The sequence below is a fragment of the Diceros bicornis genome, chromosome 31, assembly GCF_020826845.1.
Source record: "Diceros bicornis minor isolate mBicDic1 chromosome 31, mDicBic1.mat.cur, whole genome shotgun sequence".
Lineage (NCBI taxonomy): Eukaryota > Metazoa > Chordata > Mammalia > Perissodactyla > Rhinocerotidae > Diceros > Diceros bicornis.
Window position 1 is genome coordinate 23,523,452 of NC_080770.1, and position 19,053 is coordinate 23,542,504.

Consider the following 19,053-nt stretch of genomic DNA (forward strand, 5'->3'; position numbering starts at 1 on the left):
ATACATGTATGGACAGAATGAGCTTCATTATAAAATAGTTAATAAAATGAAACCAAATTCCTGGAGCTTTTGTATTCATGTGCTTCTTTTTTTTTCCTTTTACTTTTTAAACAATAAACCTTTTAAAGGACTAGTCTTTTTGTGAAATTTTCTCCTTTTTTGAGCTCTTAAATGGTATGAGAAGAGGTTTTAATCAGAACATAAAAATAGAGTTCAGTACTCAAAAATCGATCAGTGTAATCCATCATACCAACAGGCTAAAGAAGAAAAATTATATAATCATGTCAGTTGACACAAAAAAGGATTTGAGAAAAATCCAACACCTATTCATGATAAAAACTCTCAGCGAGTTAGTAAGAGAATTATCTAAATTTGATAAAGAGCATCTACAAAAAACTTCTACTGAGAGTATCGTACTTAATGGTGAAAGACTAGATGCCCTACCCCTAAGATCGGGAACACGGCAAGGATGTCCACTTTCACTGCTATTATTCAGCATAGTACTGGAAGTTCTAATCACTGCAGTATGGCAAGAGAAAGAAATGAAAGGCATACAGATTGAAAAAAGAATAAATAAAACTATCCCTAATGGCCTACATAGAAAATCCCAAAGAATCTACGGGTAAACTCCTAGAACCAATAATTGAGTTCAGTAAGATTGCAGGATACAAAATCAACACACAAAAATCAATCACATTTCCTTATAATACAGTGAGCATGTAGAAACTGGAATTAAAAACGCAGTGCCACTTACAATCACTCCAAAGAAAATGAATCCTAGATGTACACTTAACAAAGCAAATACAGAATATGTTTATGGGAAATTATAGAATGCTGATGAAAGAATTCAAGGAAGACCCAAATAGATGGAGAGGCATGCCATGTTTGTAGATTGGAAGGTTCAACATAGTAGAGATGTCAGTTCTCACCAAATTGATCTATATAGGTTTAATGTAATTCCTATGAAAATTCCAGCAAGTTTTTTTTTATAAACAAAGATAAGGTTATTATAAAATGTAAATTCTAGCTAAAACAATCTTGACAAAGAAGGAAAAAATGGAAAGAATTGCTCTACCATATATGAAGTCTTACTATGTTGCTAACGTAATCAAGACATTGTGATAATGGGGGATGGGATGGGGAGGATAGACACAGATCAGTGGAACTGAAGAGGGAACCCAGAAATAGACAAATATGATCAACTAATTTTTAACAAAGTTACCAGAGTAATTCAGTGGAGGAAGGAAGGATAGCCTTTTCAACAAACGACTGCAGCAATTGACATCCATAGACAAAAAAATAAACCTCAACCTAAACCTCACGTGTTACACAAAAATTAACTCAAAATGGATCATGGACTTAAATGTAGAACATAAAACTATAGAACTGATAAGATAACATAGGAGAAAACCTTCAGGATATACAAAAACTTCAGGCAAAGAATTCTTAGACTTGACCACAATCCATCAAAGGAAAAATTGATAAATTGGACCTCATCAAAATTAAGAACTTGTACTCTGCTAAAGACTGTGTGAAGAAGATGAAAAGAGAAGCGACAGTGGGAGAAAATATTTGCAAACTCTATATCCAATAAAAGACTATTATCAAAAATATGTAAAGAACTCTCAAAACTCAACAGTAAGAAAAAAAAAAATCTAACAAGAAAATGGGCAAAAGATATGAACAGACATTTCACTGAAGAGGATATGCAGAGGGCAAATAAGCCCATGAAAGATGTTCAACATTATTAGCCATGAGGGAAATGCAAATTAAAACTACAATGACATATCACTATGTAACTATCATAATTTCTAAAATAAAAAATAGTGATAACATCAGAAACTTGAACACTCTGCTGGTGGAAATGTAAAATGGTACAGCCACCCTGGAAAACAGTTTGGCAGTCTCTTAAAAACTCAACATGTAGTTACTATATGACCCAGCAGTTGTGATCTTGGGCATTTATTGCAGAAAAATGAAAGTTTATGTCTACACAAAAACCTATACACAAATGTTCACGGCAGCTTCATTCCTAATAGCCAAAAACTGGAAACAGCCCAGATATCCTTCAACAGATGAATGGTTAAACGAACTGTTGTATGTCCATATGTGTAATGCTATTTAGCAATAAAAGAAATGAGTCATTGATACATGCAACAATTTAGATAAATCTGCAAAGAATTATACTGAGTCACAAAAACTAATCCCAAACAGTTACATACTCGGTGATTCCATTTGTATAACCGTTTGAAATGACAAAATTTTAGAAATGGAGAACAGATTAGTGGTAACCAAGGATTAGGGAGCAGGGAAGGAGGAGGAAGGGTGTGGTTGTAAAAGGGGCAACACGAGGAATCCTTGTGATAGAACTGTTCCAAACCTTGACTGTGGCAGCAGATGTAATAACATACATGTGATAAAATTGTCTAGAACTAAATATACACACACACACAAATGAGAACAAGTAAAACTGCGGGGGCATTCTGAATATGGTCAGTGGATTGTATCAACATCAGCATCCTGGTTCTGATACTACAGTATAGTTTTGTGAAGTGCTACTGTTAGAGGAAACTGAGTAAAGAGTGCATGGGATCTCTCTGTATTATTTCTGATAACTGCATGTGAATCTACAATCATCTCAATAAAAATTTCAATTAAAAAGAAATACAGATAGGGGGCCGGCCCGGTGGCGCAGGCGGTTAAGTGCGCGCGCTCCGCTGCGGTGGCCCGGGGTTCGCTGGTTCGGATCCCGGGCGCGCACCGACGCACTGCTTGGTAAGCCATGCTGTGGCGGCGTCCCATATAAAGTGGAGGAAGATGGGCACCGATGTTAGCCCAGGGCCGTCTTCCTCAGCAAAAAAAAAAAAAAAGAGGAGGATTGGCGCATGTTAGCTCAGGGCTGATCTCCTCACAAAAAAAAAAACAAAAAAAAAACAAAAAAAAAAAAAAAAAAGAAATACAGATAGTAATGATTTTAGAGGTATGGAGAAAAACTGTCGATGTAAGACTGAAAACAGGAGTGCTGGTAGAACTTGTCTTCTGATCAAATGTGTTTTGCGTCTTCTCTAGCTGAATAGTTCCTAGAATTTACAAAAAGAAGATAAATGAAAGTTTGTCATCTTTAAAATGCATTAAGAACTATTAAAGCTTAATAATTTAATGCCCACATAAGGTCCAAAGAACTGTGTTCTTATCTAAAAGAAGATTATCCTCTTTGCATATGTTATTTAAATATAGCACAATTTTTTTATTTTATTTATTTATTTTTTTTGGTGACGAAAATCAGCCCTGAGCTAACATCCATGCCAATCCTCCTCTTTTTTTTTGCTGAGGAAGACTGGCCCTGGGCTAACATCCGTGCCCATCTTCCTCCACTTTATTATGGGACGCTGCCACAGCATGGCCTGACAAGAGGTGCATCGGTGCACATCCGGGATCCAAACCCTTGGCCGCCGCAGCGGAGCACGCGCACTTAACCGCTATGCCATGGGGCCGGCCCCAACACAATTCTTGAACAATGAAAATTATTGATTTCAAATTAGAAAGTTGTAGTGTAAGAACTAATTCAGTGTTTGGTACTGATGAAATCATTAAGCCTGAGGTCATAAATAACAATTTTCCACTTGAAGTGTGTAACTACTCTTTGTTTCTTTTGGCAGCTTCTGGGCTGGCTGGCTGAGAAACTACCGACTCTTCGTTCTACCCCCACAGACCTTATCCTTTGTGTTCCTCATCTCTACTCCTGCCTAGAGGATCGCAATGGAGATGTGCGAAAGAAGGCCCAAGATGCCTTGCCATTCTTCATGATGCATTTAGGATATGAGAAAATGGCTAAGGCTACTGGGAAACTAAAGGTACTACTTCTTGTTGCTGCTGCTGCTGTTGTTAAAAGCCATTAGAGAAATGTTGAATGTGAATTTATATAGGCAAAAGATCATATTACCTCCTAGGAGTTTCAACTTGAAATCCCAGTGAGAACAAAACTGCAATATTTAGCAGTGTAGAACTTCTAAAGAACCTGCTGACTGTGCAGAGGTGAAAACTGACCTTCTAGAATGGTAACTAATTTAGTGTGACTTCATAATGTGTGTTACTTCTCTTGCACTGTGAGCTGCATCCCTTACTTCATTGGTATTTCAAAACTAGGAGCTCAGTGGTTTGACAGCAGATCTGTTAGTAAGCACACTGTGAGTGTATCATTTATGTGGCCTCTCACTTCTTCTGTTATACTGTCTCCTAGCCAACTTCTAAAGATCAGGTGTTGGCCATGCTAGAGAAAGCCAAAGCTAACATGCCAGCCAAGCCTGCTGCACCTGCTAAAGGAACTTCCAAGCCAATGGGAGGGTCAGCTCCAGCCAAATTCCAGCCTGCCTCAGGTAACTCTATTTTGAGAGGGTTAATGGGGAAGGAAAGGCCCCAAGGGAACTCAAAAAAAAATCCAGCCTTGATTTTTTTAGCATATTTCCTCACAACTTAGATTCCAAGCTCTTCCTCCCTTTCTCCTTACCCTCCTTCCACAGACATTTGTCAAGTTTTATGCTAGGAACTGTGCTGAGGGTACAAAGATGGCTAATTTGGTTTCCAAGTCCAAAAAAGAGTTTTGGAGTAGCAGGTTGAAATACTCCAGAAAGCAAGTATTCCATCTTGTTTTTAAGGTTTCCACAACTATTTTCTGCTATTGAATATTACAGTTAGGGAATTGGAACCATCTAGCTTAATCCCCTTTATTAACAGATGAGGAAACCCATAAAAGATTAAGTGACTTGCATGAGGTCAGACAGACAGCCAGTGCCTGAACGAGCACCGAATTCCACTTACTCGCTCCCAAATGAGTTCTCCTTCCCCTACAGTAGGCAGTTTGCTGATCCATTTACTTATCTTCTTTAAGAGAAAATTCTTGATTTCTTCATCCTGATGTTAAAATTCCATCATGTATAAATAAAACGCTAACCTATAACCACTTCTCTTCTAGACTTTTGCTTAAACAAAATAATGTTATTCTGTTTAGTGGAATAGAAATTGTTAATCTATGAAGTTAGAAATTTCACATGTGTAAAATTGTTGGCATCAAAGTATATATTCAATTATAACATTTATTGGAATCTTGCTATGTAGTAAATACTGAGTATCAAAGATGACAGACCCTACCATAAGGAAGTAACAATCTAGCAAAAGGTTTTTTTAACTGCTATTTAGAAAATAGTTTTAAAACTGCAGTTGAAATGTTAGTAAAGCAGATGCAGGTTGGTTGAGTTAATTTCTTGAAGTTATGCTTAAAGAGGAATTCAGGAAGAAAAAGGTTAGGGAAAAAATCTAACTGAAAACACTTTATAAATTGATACATTAAAACTGCAGGCTGTCTCATCATTGTATATTTAACCTGCCCAGAATAAAGTGATATTTGTTAGAGTTTATATTTATAGTATGTACATGCTTTTTTTCTCAAAGCACCTGTTGAAGATTCTCTTTCCAATACTGTGGAACCCAAGCAAGATCCAAAAAAGGCCAAAGCTCTAGGAGTTTCCTCTAAAGCAAAGGTAGGTTAATGTTTCATCCTTAGACACAGAATTGCTTTTTTTTTTTTTATTTTATTTTATTTACTTTTTCCCCCTAAAGCCCCAGTAGATAGTTGTACGTCATAGCTGCACATCCTTCTAGTTGCTGTATGTGGGACACGGCCTCAGCATGGCCGGAGAAGTGGTGGTGCGCCGGTGCACGCCCCGGATCCGAACCCGGGCAGCCAGCAGCGGAGCACACACTTAACCGCTAAGCCACGGGGCCGGCCCCAGAATTGCTTTTAAGTGTGTTTTATACACTGAGTCATGCCGTTAGGAAAGATCATATTATATATGAAACAACGTTACTACTCTTGATAGTATCAAATTATAAAGTATTTATTTATACAAGTTTCTGTGGCTCGTTATTAATAAGTCCTCAAAACAGAGACAGCCTGCTCTCAAGAGGCGCTGCCATGGTTTCTGTCATGCAGATCTTTGGGGAAGGTTTGCGGTAGTGAAGAGAGAAGGGAATCATATGTAGCTCTGGCAGAAGAATCTTTTAGGCTGATTTTGATTTGAGAGAAGGAGGGTAATCAACTTCTTTCATGTTTGGCACAGTTAAGTCATCATACCAGAAGGTGTTCTGGTGAGTCTACAAGGAAATACCTTCTGTCCCCACACAGTGGGACTTATTTTGATGCATCACCAATCCTTTTAGCATCCATACAGAGTTGAACATTTAAAGAAACCTGGGTATTTTTTCATGTAAGTTTTTGAATCACAACAGATTGTCCTCAGTTTCTATATTAGGATTTAGAGCTTCTCACTGTATTCAGAGTATTCATTATTTAATACTTACAAAAGGAAAATTACAGAACTGTGCAATCAGTAGTAAATCTAATAGTAAATATAAATAGAGGAAACTACTTCATTAACTGTATGTAACTGATGAAAAAAAAGTCAGACTAGGAACCATTTTATTACCCAGTGCATTTATTATTACATGCTCATTATAGAATGGCGCTGTGTGGCCACTTGTCTGAATATTATAGTTATTTGTTTTCCTTCCCTATGCATAGGTCCTTTAACTCAGTGAGTTAATTTAAATGGGTAATTATCTTGTGAACTATCCAGTGTAGCTGTTCTGTTCTTGTCCTCCCCCCGTCCTCATCCCAGATTTAACAAGTGCTTATTTTAGTATTTTGATCACAAGTGCTTTGAAGTATTTTTGACTCTGTTCTTAATGCCATACTTTTTTTTTCAGTCTTTTGCAGTTTACAAAGCAATTTTTGTTTTGACTGAATGACTTCAGTGTTTGAACTAGAAAGAAATTCTGGCCTACTAGAAATAGTAGACTCTTGCTACATTTATAATAATAATAGTTCCAGTAATGAAATTCAAATATTACCTTAGGGCCAGCCCCGTGGCTTAGCGGTTAAGTGCGTGCACTCCGCTACTGGGGGCCCGGGTTCAGATCCCGGGCACGCACCGATGCACCGCTTCTCCGGCCATGCTGAGGCCGCATCTCACACACAGCAACTAGAAGGATGTGCAGCTATGACATACAACTATCTATTGGGGCTGTGGGGAAAAAAAGGAGGAGAATTGGCAATAGATGTTAGCTCAGAGCCGGTCTCCCTCAGCAAAAAGAGGAAGATTAGCATGGATGTTAGCTCAGGGCTGATCTTCCTCACAAAAAAAAACAAATATTACCTTAAATATATATACCAAATGTTCACTATTTTCTTTCTGTTTGATACAAAGATTCCAAATCTTGGATTATTTTTATTTTTATTTTTTTATTTTTTATAATTTTATTTATTCATTTATTTTTTCCCCCAAAGCCCCAGTAGATAGTTGTATGTCCTAGCTGCACATCCTTCTAGTTGCTGTATGTGGGATGCGGCCTCAGGACGGCCGGAGAAGCGGTGCGTCGGTGCGCGCCCGGGATCCGAACCCGGGCCGCCAGCAGCTGAGCGTGCTCACTTAACCGCTAAGCCACGGGGCCGGCCCCTTGGATTATTTTCAAAAACCACTTTAGTAACTTAAGTATTTAAAATGTTTCTGGCAACTTTCTCTAGAAACAATTCAAATGGTCTCCGGTTACAGTGATGTGACAGAGGTGTATTTTATATGGAGAGAAATAGAAAATCTTTCTCAATTAAGTGATGTGAAATGTGTGAATGCCATTCAAAACGTTATTAATATGGAAAGCTATAAATGGTGTTGAAGATTTCAAGAAAGAAAAGATCTATCCAATAAACAAAAGTTGTTTGTGATCCAGACCAATGACAGATATCAGAGCTTTTCCAACTACATTACGTGCCAGTCCAAGGACTAACCAACAGCTACTTAAGAATGGTATTAGAGGGGCTGGCCCGGTGGTGTAGTGGTTAAGTGCACGTGCTCTGCTTCGGCGGCCCAGGGTTTGCAGGTTCGGATCCCGAGCGCGCACCGACACACTGCTTGTCAAGCCGTGCTGTGGCGGCGTCCCATATAAAGTAGACGAAGATGGGCACAGATATTAGCCCAGGGCTGATCTTCCTCAGCAAAAAGAGGATTGGCATGGATGTTAGCTCAGGGCCGATCTTCCTCACACACACACAAAAAAGAATGCTATTAGGAACATTTCTAGAAAACCTCTACAAAACATAGTATATGCAAGATTCTGTGGCTCATCTGTTTCTTTCACGTGGAATATAATGTAGCGAGGTGTCTCTGGCTTATATAGTACCCTTTTACCTGGGTAGCAGCATCGTGTTCCCCAGGAGCAGTAGCCTAGCTAACCAGTATTCCCTGAACCCTGGCTGCAGAGCGCACAAGGGAAGAAGGTGCCGAGCAAAACCAGCTTAAAGGAGGATGAAGACAAATCTGGTCCTATTTTTATTGTTGTTCCAAATGGAAAGGAGCAAAGAATGAAAGATGAAAAAGGATTAAAGGTAAGGAAGGGTTAAGAATCCTCAGGAGTTTTTTGCTTGTTTGTTTTTATTTAGTTTTGTAATCAAGAATAATTTTGCTGCTGAAATTCTTATCATTGTGAAATATCTAGTAAGTAACTGAATCTTTTGCTTATAAATTATATCTTATTTCTCTAAGACTACTTTACGGGAGCATTAATTCCTACAAAAGAACCTATGGAATGGAGCTATTGCCTATTTTTTCCCCCAAATAGAAATAATAGAAGTTTTTTGTTTTTTTTTTTAATTTTTAGAATCAAAGAATGGAAAATATTCGTTAATTTTTGTCAACTACTCATATGTAGTAGGCTACTTGTTAAATCCTTCTTGAACCTGATACCTTAACAGACAGATTTGGTGACTATATATGGCTAGTTCAATCATCTCTCTTTTGATGTTGTTTTGGTTTTATCAGGCTGTTAAAATTTGTTTTAAAAAATATATATACGTTGTTTAAAAAAAAATTCAAGCAGTACAAAAAGTGCAGAGTATAGTATGAAAGCATGTGTCCCATTCCAGTCTCCCTCCACAGGGAGGATGTTATTATCACGTTTTTTGTATATGACTCTAGAAATATTATTCCATACCTGTGCAATCATATATGTATAAATATGTGGTCCTCCTTCTACACAAATGGAAACATGCCATACTTGTTGTTCCGTGTCTTGTTTTTTCTGTTAATATCTTAAAGGCCATTCCACATCTGCATGCATATATGCATTCGTTCTTTTTATTGGTTCATCATATATATATGTATCTTTCTTTTTCCACAGCCCACTATGTTGAACATTTAGGTTACTTCTAGTCTTTCACTATATAAACTATACTGCCGTTAAGCATCTTTGAATATAGGTCTTTGTGCACCTATGTGAGTATATCTATGTTAAACTCCTAGAATGGTATGTGTGTTTTTAATTTTGATATTTCAAATTTTCCCTGTATTAAAGTTGTACCAACACTGTCCACCATGTTATATAATAATAGAGCACTGATTTTTCTGTTAAGAATTGCTGAAAATTCTATTCCCAGAAGGTTTTCAGAGTTAGGCTTCCAGAAGTATGACAGCTTACAAGTATGTTTTGCATTCATGTTTAATTACAAATTAATCTTGTTGAATTGGAAAGTATCCTATTAAATAGATTCCTGCAGCTGCTTTAAATAGAGTTCTCTACGTCATTTCAGTTGAACACCTTACAAGCCCCTTTTGCTGGTTTTTGTCAGGTGCTGAAGTGGAATTTTACTACTCCACGGGATGAGTACATTGAACAACTAAAGACTCAGATGTCCAGCTGTGTGGCTAAATGGTTACAAGATGAGATGTTTCATTCAGACTTTCAGCATCATAACAAAGCCCTTGCTGTCATGGTTGATGTAAGTTTGCAGTAGATAAATATGCATATATCTCAGACATGTGAAAATACTGAGCCCTGTGAAATAATCGGAAGTTTGCATGACTTGAGAATACACCGTGTTCTCTGTGTTTACAGCTTTCTTATTATTTGGTGGAATAAATGACTGTATGTCTATAGTTTTAGGTCTTAAAACAGAGGCTTAAAAATTTATCATTTTCTTTTTGGACTCTAAAATTTAAGAGGTCCTTGCCTAATAGAACTTAAATTTTTATATGATCTTATTTGTGGTGCTTTTGTCTTGTTTTGTTTTAAGCACTTGGAGAGTGAAAAAGAGGGTGTCATTGGTTGCCTGGATCTTATCTTAAAGTGGCTTACCCTGCGGTTTTTTGACACTAATACAAGTGTCCTAATGAAAACCCTAGAATATTTAAAATTGCTCTTCACCCTGCTAAGTGAGGAAGAGTATCATCTTACTGAGAATGAAGCATCTTCCTTCATCCCCTATCTCATCCTCAAGGTAATGTGTTGTTCTCACTGTGGAGGACTGCTCAAGTTCCCAGCTGACCTCAATTCCTATACTTTTATTCCCTCTCCCTTCTTCATTTCTTAAATGATGATACCTTCCACTGCTCATTCCCATGCCCCTATTCTTTCAAGACGTATTGGCATAGGGGAGAACCTTTGCTACTCAGAAAAGGCCTCACTTAATCATTATTTCCCTTGTTGACTAGGTTGGAGAACCAAAGGATGTCATTCGTAAAGATGTCCGTGCCATCCTGAACCGGATGTGCCTTATCTACCCAGCCAGCAAGTTGTTCCCCTTCATCATGGAAGGAACCAAATCCAAAAACTCTAAGCAGAGAGCAGGTGAAGCAACAATTTAAATTGAGGCGTGAGTCTGTGCAACAGTGACCTCTAAAAGAAACAGTTTATAGATGAGCAAGGAATTTCTTCAGTGTCTGTGTGGTTGATTCCAACCTTCTGATTTGGACTGTGAGAGTGATGAGTTGCACACTGGTGGAGCCACAGTATCAGGTGATATGGGCATCACTCAGTACCACCCTGGTGACAAAATCAAGTGCACAGGGGCCATCTGACTCACAGCCATCCCTTTCTTCCAGGAGCACTTGCTGTAACACCATTGTTTCATTGTGTGTTTTATAATAAGGCAGTAAACAAGGAAAAATTCTAGGCAGAGCCGGAATAAGATTTTAGTCCTTCATATATGCCAAGGAAAATTTATCTAGTCAAGATAGGTCTCTGCCAAATGTGTGTTGAGTCTCGTTAATCCAGCCTTTCTCCCCCATCAGAGTGCCTGGAAGAACTAGGGTGTCTTGTTGAGTCTTATGGCATGAATGTTTGCCAACCAACTCCAGGAAAAGCCTTAAAGGAGATAGCGATTCACATAGGAGACCGTGACAACGCTGTGCGCAATGCTGCCCTCAACACCATTGTCACAGTGTACAACGTCCATGGGGATCAAGTGTTCAAATTGATTGGAACCGTGAGTGACTTTTCTCTGAACATTTTCAGCATGTTGTGAATTAGAAGATCACTTAGGTATCAAGTTTCATGCCATCTGAACTCCAGCTAAGTTTCTACCACTGTTTATTAAACCCAACCTATCAATGTGTCCTAGAATCCAGATAAACCCTTGAGGGTGTCTCTGATTATTGTAGGACATTTAGGCTGTGTTTTACTGGAAACCAGATCTTGTTTGCTGAGCATTCTACTCATAGCAATTTGCTTCAGAAATGAGAGCTTTTTTTTTTTTTTTTTCTTTTTTGGTGAGGAAGAATAGCCTTGAGCTAACATCCGTTGCCAATCCTCCTCTTTTTGCTGAGGAAGATTGGCCCTGAACTAACATCCATGCCCACCCTCCTCTACTTTATATGTGGGACAGCTGCCACAGCATGGCTTGATAAGCGGTGCATAGGTCCGTGCCCAGGATCCAAACCTACGAACCCTGGGCCACCAAAGTGGAGTGCGCAAACTTAACCACTGTGCCACTGGGCCAGCCCCTTGAGAGCTATTTTTGAATCAAGAAATCTGAGCTAGTCTGGGATTTAAATTCTGCCTAGCAATCTGCTCTGTAATTTTTAGTGCATTTAGTACAAGTACTCACTTGTGTATAATGTGGATTCTGGTACCTGTCAAATCCAAAGAGTTGAGCTACAGCTGTGAGCTAGACTCTCCAGGCACATTAGGTTCTGCTTCTGACTCCTTACTTCCCTCGAGCCTGTCACTATTGTGGCTGGAACTCAGTTCTTCACTCCTGTTATTTCTTAGTATCACATATATTTACACTGTGCTTATATATTTTTACTTGTATTAATCTAATTAAATCCTCACTACAGGCCAGTGAAGGAGACAAAGCAGATGGGAATTTTACAGATGACCAAAATGGAAGCTTCTTGCCCATAGTCACACAGCTAGTTAGTGGTGACACAGCACAAATGAGGAAGCTTGACTTAATTTTTGACCTTTTTATTTGTAGTTCTTAATAGCCTTTCCTTTAGTATCCTTTCTTTCTTTCATATATTCTCTTATTATAGCAAGGCAGGTTTTAACAGTAGTTGATTTTAAAATGTAGTGTTTTGAAACTAAACTTACCCTAACATAGTAGGTTCTGTTTGCTTCAATGTAAAAATGAATATTAATTCTTAAGTCTTCCAATTAGGTTTCTAATTCTCCTCATATTCTACTAGAGGAGTATGCTGACAAATGAAATTTGGCCTCTTTTTACAGCTTTCTGAAAAGGATATGAGCATGCTTGAAGAGAGGATTAAGCGGTCAGCAAAGAGGCCTTCTGCCGCACCAATAAAACAGCTGGAAGAGAAACCTCAGCGCTCACAGAACATTAGCTCCAACGCCAACGTGCTCCGCAGGGGACCCACTGAGGACATGTCCTCCAAACTCAAGTATGTAAATGGAGATACTTGTCTGAGAGCATTGCTGTGGACTCTGCCTTGTGCACTCAGAGCTTATCCTGTAACATAATCTTGAGTTTTTGTAGCCATTATCATGCATGACAAAGTGTCTGGGTAAATGTCTTATAACCAAATGTTTAATCCTTCAGTCTTCATTGTCTTTGTCGTTGTCTCAAAACCACTTCTAAATAGTCTTGTGCCTTCTTTCACTGCTTTTCCGTGGACAGAATTATGTATCGCACTTATAGGATGTAAGTACTGCCTGCTAATTGCTCATTAGCAGGGCCCTTATATCTTTCTAACTTCTGACTTGGATTCATCCCCTCTGGAGGGCGATTGGTTTAGAGTTAATAACCAGGGTAGAGGGTGTCCATAAGTATCCCACGAATCAAGCCTTCCCCAGAAGTCCACTGGCTAGCAGAAGTGGCAACTCAATGTCATGTGGCTAAAATATTGGCTCACCTTCTTCCTTGTGTTATATTTGGTCCTGCTTAGGTTCCTGTTCTTCAGATAAGACTAAGTAAAATGCATGCAACCCAGAATTGGCTTAGGGACTCAAAATACTGCCTTCTAATAAGCAAGACAGCTCTGTTTTGAGTTGTATCATGAGCATAATTTTAACCAATTTGAATCTGGAAATTTTGAACACCTATTGCTTGGATATAATGCTGGCCCTGACCTATCAAGAGTGAATATTCCTAAAAAGAGGTGACTTACTGTCCCTCAAGTATAAAATTTACTGAACACTGCATGGAATGATGCTTATGATCAGAAAAACTTAAACACTGGTTAATTGGGTGAAAAAGAACAAGTCTGTCTAAATTCTTCTTAAATTTTTGCCCAGAAGTAGTGAGCTTTGAGTCATTATAAGTATACTTTATTATTATCTGCCCCATCTGGAATAGCAGTGGAAGGTTTGTTAGCTTTGATGATGAACTAAAGAAAATACTTATAACTTGGCAGGTTCAATAAGTACAAGTTAAAGTAATCTGCACTCTTAGGATATTCATGAACCAGTGCTATTGCCTGTTGAAGGCACCTGCTTAGACTCAAGGACTTAAATCATTCAGGGGGGCTGAAACCAGAAGTTGAACATCTGTCTTGAAGCTTTGGGGCAACTGGCAGTGCTACTCTTGCCCTTTCGTCAAGAAGTCTCTTTTAGCTCAGGAGCCTCCTTTTGCTTCCCTTAGCCAAGCCCGAAGCATGAGTGGGCATCCTGAGGCAGCCCAGATGGTTCGCCGAGAATTCCAGCTAGATCTAGATGAGATTGAGAATGACAATGGTACGGTCCGATGTGAAATGCCAGAACTTGTTCAGCACAAACTGGATGACATTTTTGAACCAGTCCTTATTCCTGAACCCAAGTAAGTTAACCTCTTTCATTTAAGTATAAGCAGTACGTGATCATCAGAGTGCATATGTAAAAAGAGCTCTCTGTGCAATTAGAACTTTTTAGAACTAATTACTATCTGTCTGATAGCAGTTCTTTACTAAGACCTGGATCTAGTGGGGATTGCGTAATTCTAGCTCGCTGGGATGTCTTGTAACAAAGATTGAAGTTTTCCCCTTGCTCTGCTCCCTAGGATCCGGGCAGTTTCTCCACACTTCGATGACATGCACAGTAATACAGCATCCACAATCAATTTCATTATCTCCCAAGTAGCCAGTGGTGACATCAACACGAGCATCCAAGCTCTGACACAGGTAATGGGGGTATTACCCATGACAGTAATTCTGTTGATGGATATAGAGGCTGTAAGAGTGATGGCTGCACACTGGTCATAGCATTAAAGGAGGCAGGCAGTGTTCAGTGCTGTCCTGAAGAAAAAAGTGCACAGGGACCACTCATAGCCATCGCTTGCCTCACAGGCTATAGCTGTAATAGAATCTTGCTTTTTATAATTGTATTCATTCACTAGAGGCTGGAAAACAGCAGTGAGTAAGTAGGGATCAGCTCTCATGAAACAAGTGGACAGACATACTAAGTGGACAGACACAAATAAGTAAACAAGAAAATATCAGATAAGAGTAACTACTGTGTAAACACAACTCAAATGTGGTGATGGGAGAGAGGAAGTAAATAGTTACTTAGATTGGTGGTCAGGGGTTCAAGTATAGGACAGCTAGTACAAAGGCTCTAGGGTAGGAATGAGCTTGATGTGTTCAAGGAAACAGTACAGGCCTGTGTGCCTGGAGCATAGTGGGCAAGGGGGAGAATGGGACAGTGAGATCTGAGAGACCAGATCAGACAGAGACCAGACCATATAGAGCTTTGAAAGCCCCAGGGTAAGTGTTTGGATTTTATTTTAAGCCGTTAAAGAATTTTTAAGCAAAGAAAACTATATATTTTTTAAAAATCATTCTCTTCTTCTGCTTCCCTTCCCTAACACTCCAGTCATAAAGCCAATAGGTGGTAGAACAAGGCAGGCATCTACATTGTGGCAAAGGCCTTAGTGGCCCAATTTGAGGGTCTCTGAGCCCAAATGTTGTGAGGAAGGAGCGCAAACATCATATGAGAGGGGTCAGGAGTCAGAGCCCAAGCAAGATGAAGAGGATGTCCACATGGGGAGCCAGCCTGGCGTGGTGAGGACCCCAGGCAGGGGAGCAGTATATATATCCTCTACGTGTGTGAGCAGGTAGCTCAGAATGGGGAGTCAGAGCTGAAGCAGGAGAAGTGGGCATGGGGAAGTGCTGGTGGCAGTGGGAGATTGGTTACCTACAAAGGGATTGGTCAAATAAATATAATAGGAAAAATGGAAACCAGGCTTCTCACTGTGAGAGAAGGGCGACACAAATATGGAAGGAAAGCAGAGCGAACTCTGGTGTTGGACTAGAATTAGACGCGTCAGTATGAACTCACGGTTTTCAATATATAGATATAGGAATAAACATCAGTGTAAATGTATCTGTGTATGTATATGTGTGGTATACATGTGTGTGATAGATAATATACATATATTCCCTGTAACATCCATATACTCTTTTCACTGAGAGGACCTGAGAACAGCAACACCTCAGCAGTAATGAGCACCCCCAGATCTTGTCTTCTAAATACCATTTTCCTCTAAAAGGAATGAAGCCTCCTTAGAAAAGTGGTTGATTCCAAGGCTGAATCAAGAAAAGTACAGGATGATCCTGGAACATCTTGTGGCAGACAAGGGTAGGCTCAAAGAGTGATGAGAACATGTCAGAAGGACACAGAGGCCAACTAGAACAGACTTTCTGTGTTTGAATGGGGACATTGTGAGCATCAAAATAAATAATGATAGTAATGAGTTATAACCCAGTAAACTGAATAAAATTCCTTAAATTTATTGAATTTAATAAAATAGGAAAGTCCATGCACATATAAATTAATTAAGAATTTGAAGAGAAATGGGATATTTACATAGTTTCATAATACCTCCCCATAAAATACAAAGGACAGATATATAAAAAGTACCCAAAAAAATACAAAATACCAAGAGTAATATGACAGTAGAAAAGCCTAGCAGACACTACCTATTATTAATAGAGTGTTCAAATGAACATCATGAATAATATGACAAAATGAAACCATGTGCCGCCTGATAGGATCCAGTGAGAATTCAGCATCACTTTGCTGTTTTTTTTTTTTTTTTAATTATTTATTTTTTTCCCCCCAAAGCCCCAGTAGATAGTTGTATGTCATAGTTGCACATCCTTCCAGCTGCTGTACGTGGGACGCAGCCCCAGCATGGCCAGAGATGCGGTGCGTCAGCACGTGCCCGGGATCCAAACCCCGGCCGCCAGCAGCGGAGCGCACGCACTTAACCGCTAAGCCACGGGGCCGGCCCAGCTGACATTCTTAATGTCATCTTATCATGAGGAAACATCAAACAAATGAAACTGAGGGACATTTTACAAAGTGTCAAGGTCAAGAAAGTCAAGGAAAGACTGAGGGAACTGGTCTAGACTAAAGAGAGACTAAGAAACATGACAACAACAGGGGCCAGCCCCGTGGCTTAGCAGTTAAGTGCGCGCGCTCCCCTACTGGCGACCCGGGTTCAGATCCCGGGCGCGCACCGACGCACCGCTTCTCCGGCCATGCTGAGGCCGCGTCCCACATACAGCAACTAGAAGGATGTGCAACTATGACATACAACTATCTACTGGGGCTTTGGGAGAAAAATAAATAAAATAAAATAAAAAAAAGAAACATGACAACTAAATGCAGCAAATGATTCTAGACTGGTCTTTGGCTATAAAGAACATAATTGGGACAACTGGAGAAATGGAATGAGGCCTGAGGATTAGATGGTAGTAACATCAGTATTAATTTCTTGATTTTGGTCCTTGTACTGTGATTATGAAGGAGAATGTCCTTGTTGTGAAGAAATACACACTGAAGTATCAGAACGGCATGGAGCATCAGGTTGACAGCTTCTTCTCAAATGATTCAGGATAAAAAAGTTTCCTTTACTATACTTCCAACATTTCTATAATGTTTGAACTTTTTTTTTTACTGGGGAAGGAGTTACTCTGGCCACTCTGTAGAGACCAGATTAAAGGCAGGGCAAGAGTGGATTCTGGGAGATCTGTTAGGAAGCTACAGCCAAAATTTATATGAAAAATAATATCATGTACACTAGGATGATCATGGTGGAGAGGAAGAAAAGTGATGGTTTCAGGGTATCTTTCCAAAGTAGAGTCCACAGGACTTGGTGATAGATTGGATGTGAAATGTAAGGGAAGGGAGAAATCGAGTAACTCCTTGATTTTTGCCTTAAACAGCTGGGTGTGTGGTGGTGCTGTGTACTGAGGGGGGAAGGCTGGGGAAGAGCAGATTGGAGAGGTTGGAAATCAAGAGAGATGTCTTTGCTGTGTTAAGTTTGAGCAGCCTGTTAGACATCCCCATGAAGACAGATGATTAGGAGTAGAAGGGCAGAACCAGAATCCTAGCACAAGAATTTTGCTGTTGGGCCGGCCCCGTGGCTTAGCGGTTAAGTGAGCGCGCTCCGCTGCTGGCGGCCCGGGCTCGGATCCCGGGTGTGCACCGACGCACTGCTTCTCTGGCCATGCTGAGGCCGTGTCCCACATACAGCAACTAGAAGGATGTGCAACTATGACATACAACTCTCTACTGGGGCTTTGGGGGAAAAATAAATAAATAAAATAAAAAATAAAAAGAATTTTGCTGTTGTTTGACAAATAGTCTCCGACTAACAGTATCCTATTAATTTGATATTGGAAGAAAACAAATGGAGAGGATTCTGGAAAATAGTGACTTGAATGCATGTATCCTTGTTGCCTTTCTCTATCAACTTCAATCCAAACCCATCTGCCTTTTCTGAGCAGAGGTACTGCTGGGTCAGGTAGTTAGTATCTGAAGTGTGTAAGCAAGTCTCAAGCTCTATCTTGTACAAGACGTTTTCCCATGTGGGCCTAAGGAGAACCTGAGTGTCAGTAGTGCAGAGCCCAGGGAAAGGATCAAAACACCAGAAATCCTGGAGAGAGATCTCTCATCATCTATGGAGATCGCCAGATCCCCTAAAGGAAGGGTAACTGTGGCCTACATGAGTGTTAGTAAGAGGACCTGGTGTTCTCCCTGGCCTCCAAGGAACTACAGGGAGCTGAACAAAAAGGCTGATTCACTCTCTGAGGCCGGGAAGTCTCTGGCTTTTGTACCTTCAGAGAATGAAGAGCAGAAATGCCTGCTCTTGGTGCTTTGCCATATGATTGACAGCTTGCCAGCTGCAATATCACAAGCCTACAGCTGCAGAAACTGCTGTATCTCCTATTCTCAGATTGCCATTGTTGAAGGTTGCCAAAAGGCAAACCCAAGAGTGAATCCTGAATAGGTAAAGAATAATGACATACTTGAAGAGACCCAGTAATTGGAAAGAAGAATAAAAGGAAATAATCAGAACAGGACTCTCCTGGCAAAATGAGACTGCTGAAGGAGACAAGATGATCACAGGGGGAAGGGTGAAGTGCAGAAAGAGTACTTAAGGAGAATTTATTATTACACTCAAAGATTCTTCCAAGGAAAAAAAACATGGTTTTAGAATTTTAAAATTGAATAGATGAATCAAAGGAGAGGATGATCACTACAGAAACCAAATTAGTGGTCTGAATGACAAAGATGACAAGACATTCAATGGGTAAAGGACAGTCTTTTCAACAAATGATGCTGGGAAAAATGAATATCCAAATGCAAAAGAATGAAGTTGGACTCCTATGCTGTGTACAAAAATTAACTCAAAATGGATCAAAGACATAAATGTAGGAGTTGTAACTATGAAACTCTTAGAAGAAAACATATGGGAAAATCTTCATGATATTGGATTTGGCAGTG

At 39.6% G+C, this 19,053-nt stretch overlaps 1 protein-coding gene and 2 non-coding genes across 4 annotated transcripts in view; all 3 read left to right on the top strand.

Annotated features, from left to right (window-relative positions):
- CKAP5 (cytoskeleton associated protein 5) overlaps positions 1-19,053 on the top strand; it is a 97,872-nt gene that overhangs the window by 64,783 nt on the left and 14,036 nt on the right. For both annotated transcript variants that reach the window (XM_058527017.1, XM_058527016.1), the window contains exons 25-35: positions 3,660-3,854; positions 4,241-4,376; positions 5,449-5,537; positions 8,312-8,437; positions 9,677-9,826; positions 10,121-10,324; positions 10,539-10,674; positions 11,118-11,311; positions 12,556-12,728; positions 13,928-14,101; positions 14,321-14,441. In XM_058527017.1, the coding sequence (XP_058383000.1) occupies positions 3,660-3,854; positions 4,241-4,376; positions 5,449-5,537; positions 8,312-8,437; positions 9,677-9,826; positions 10,121-10,324; positions 10,539-10,674; positions 11,118-11,311; positions 12,556-12,728; positions 13,928-14,101; positions 14,321-14,441 (1,698 nt within the window). The remainder of the gene's footprint in view (positions 1-3,659; positions 3,855-4,240; positions 4,377-5,448; positions 5,538-8,311; positions 8,438-9,676; positions 9,827-10,120; positions 10,325-10,538; positions 10,675-11,117; positions 11,312-12,555; positions 12,729-13,927; positions 14,102-14,320; positions 14,442-19,053) is intronic.
- Positions 10,800-10,910, top strand: LOC131395904 (small nucleolar RNA SNORD67). The gene has a single exon (XR_009216405.1). It is a non-coding gene; the product is annotated as a small nucleolar RNA SNORD67 (small nucleolar RNA).
- Positions 14,492-14,587, top strand: LOC131395905 (small nucleolar RNA SNORD67). Its single transcript, XR_009216406.1, has one exon. It is a non-coding gene; the product is annotated as a small nucleolar RNA SNORD67 (small nucleolar RNA).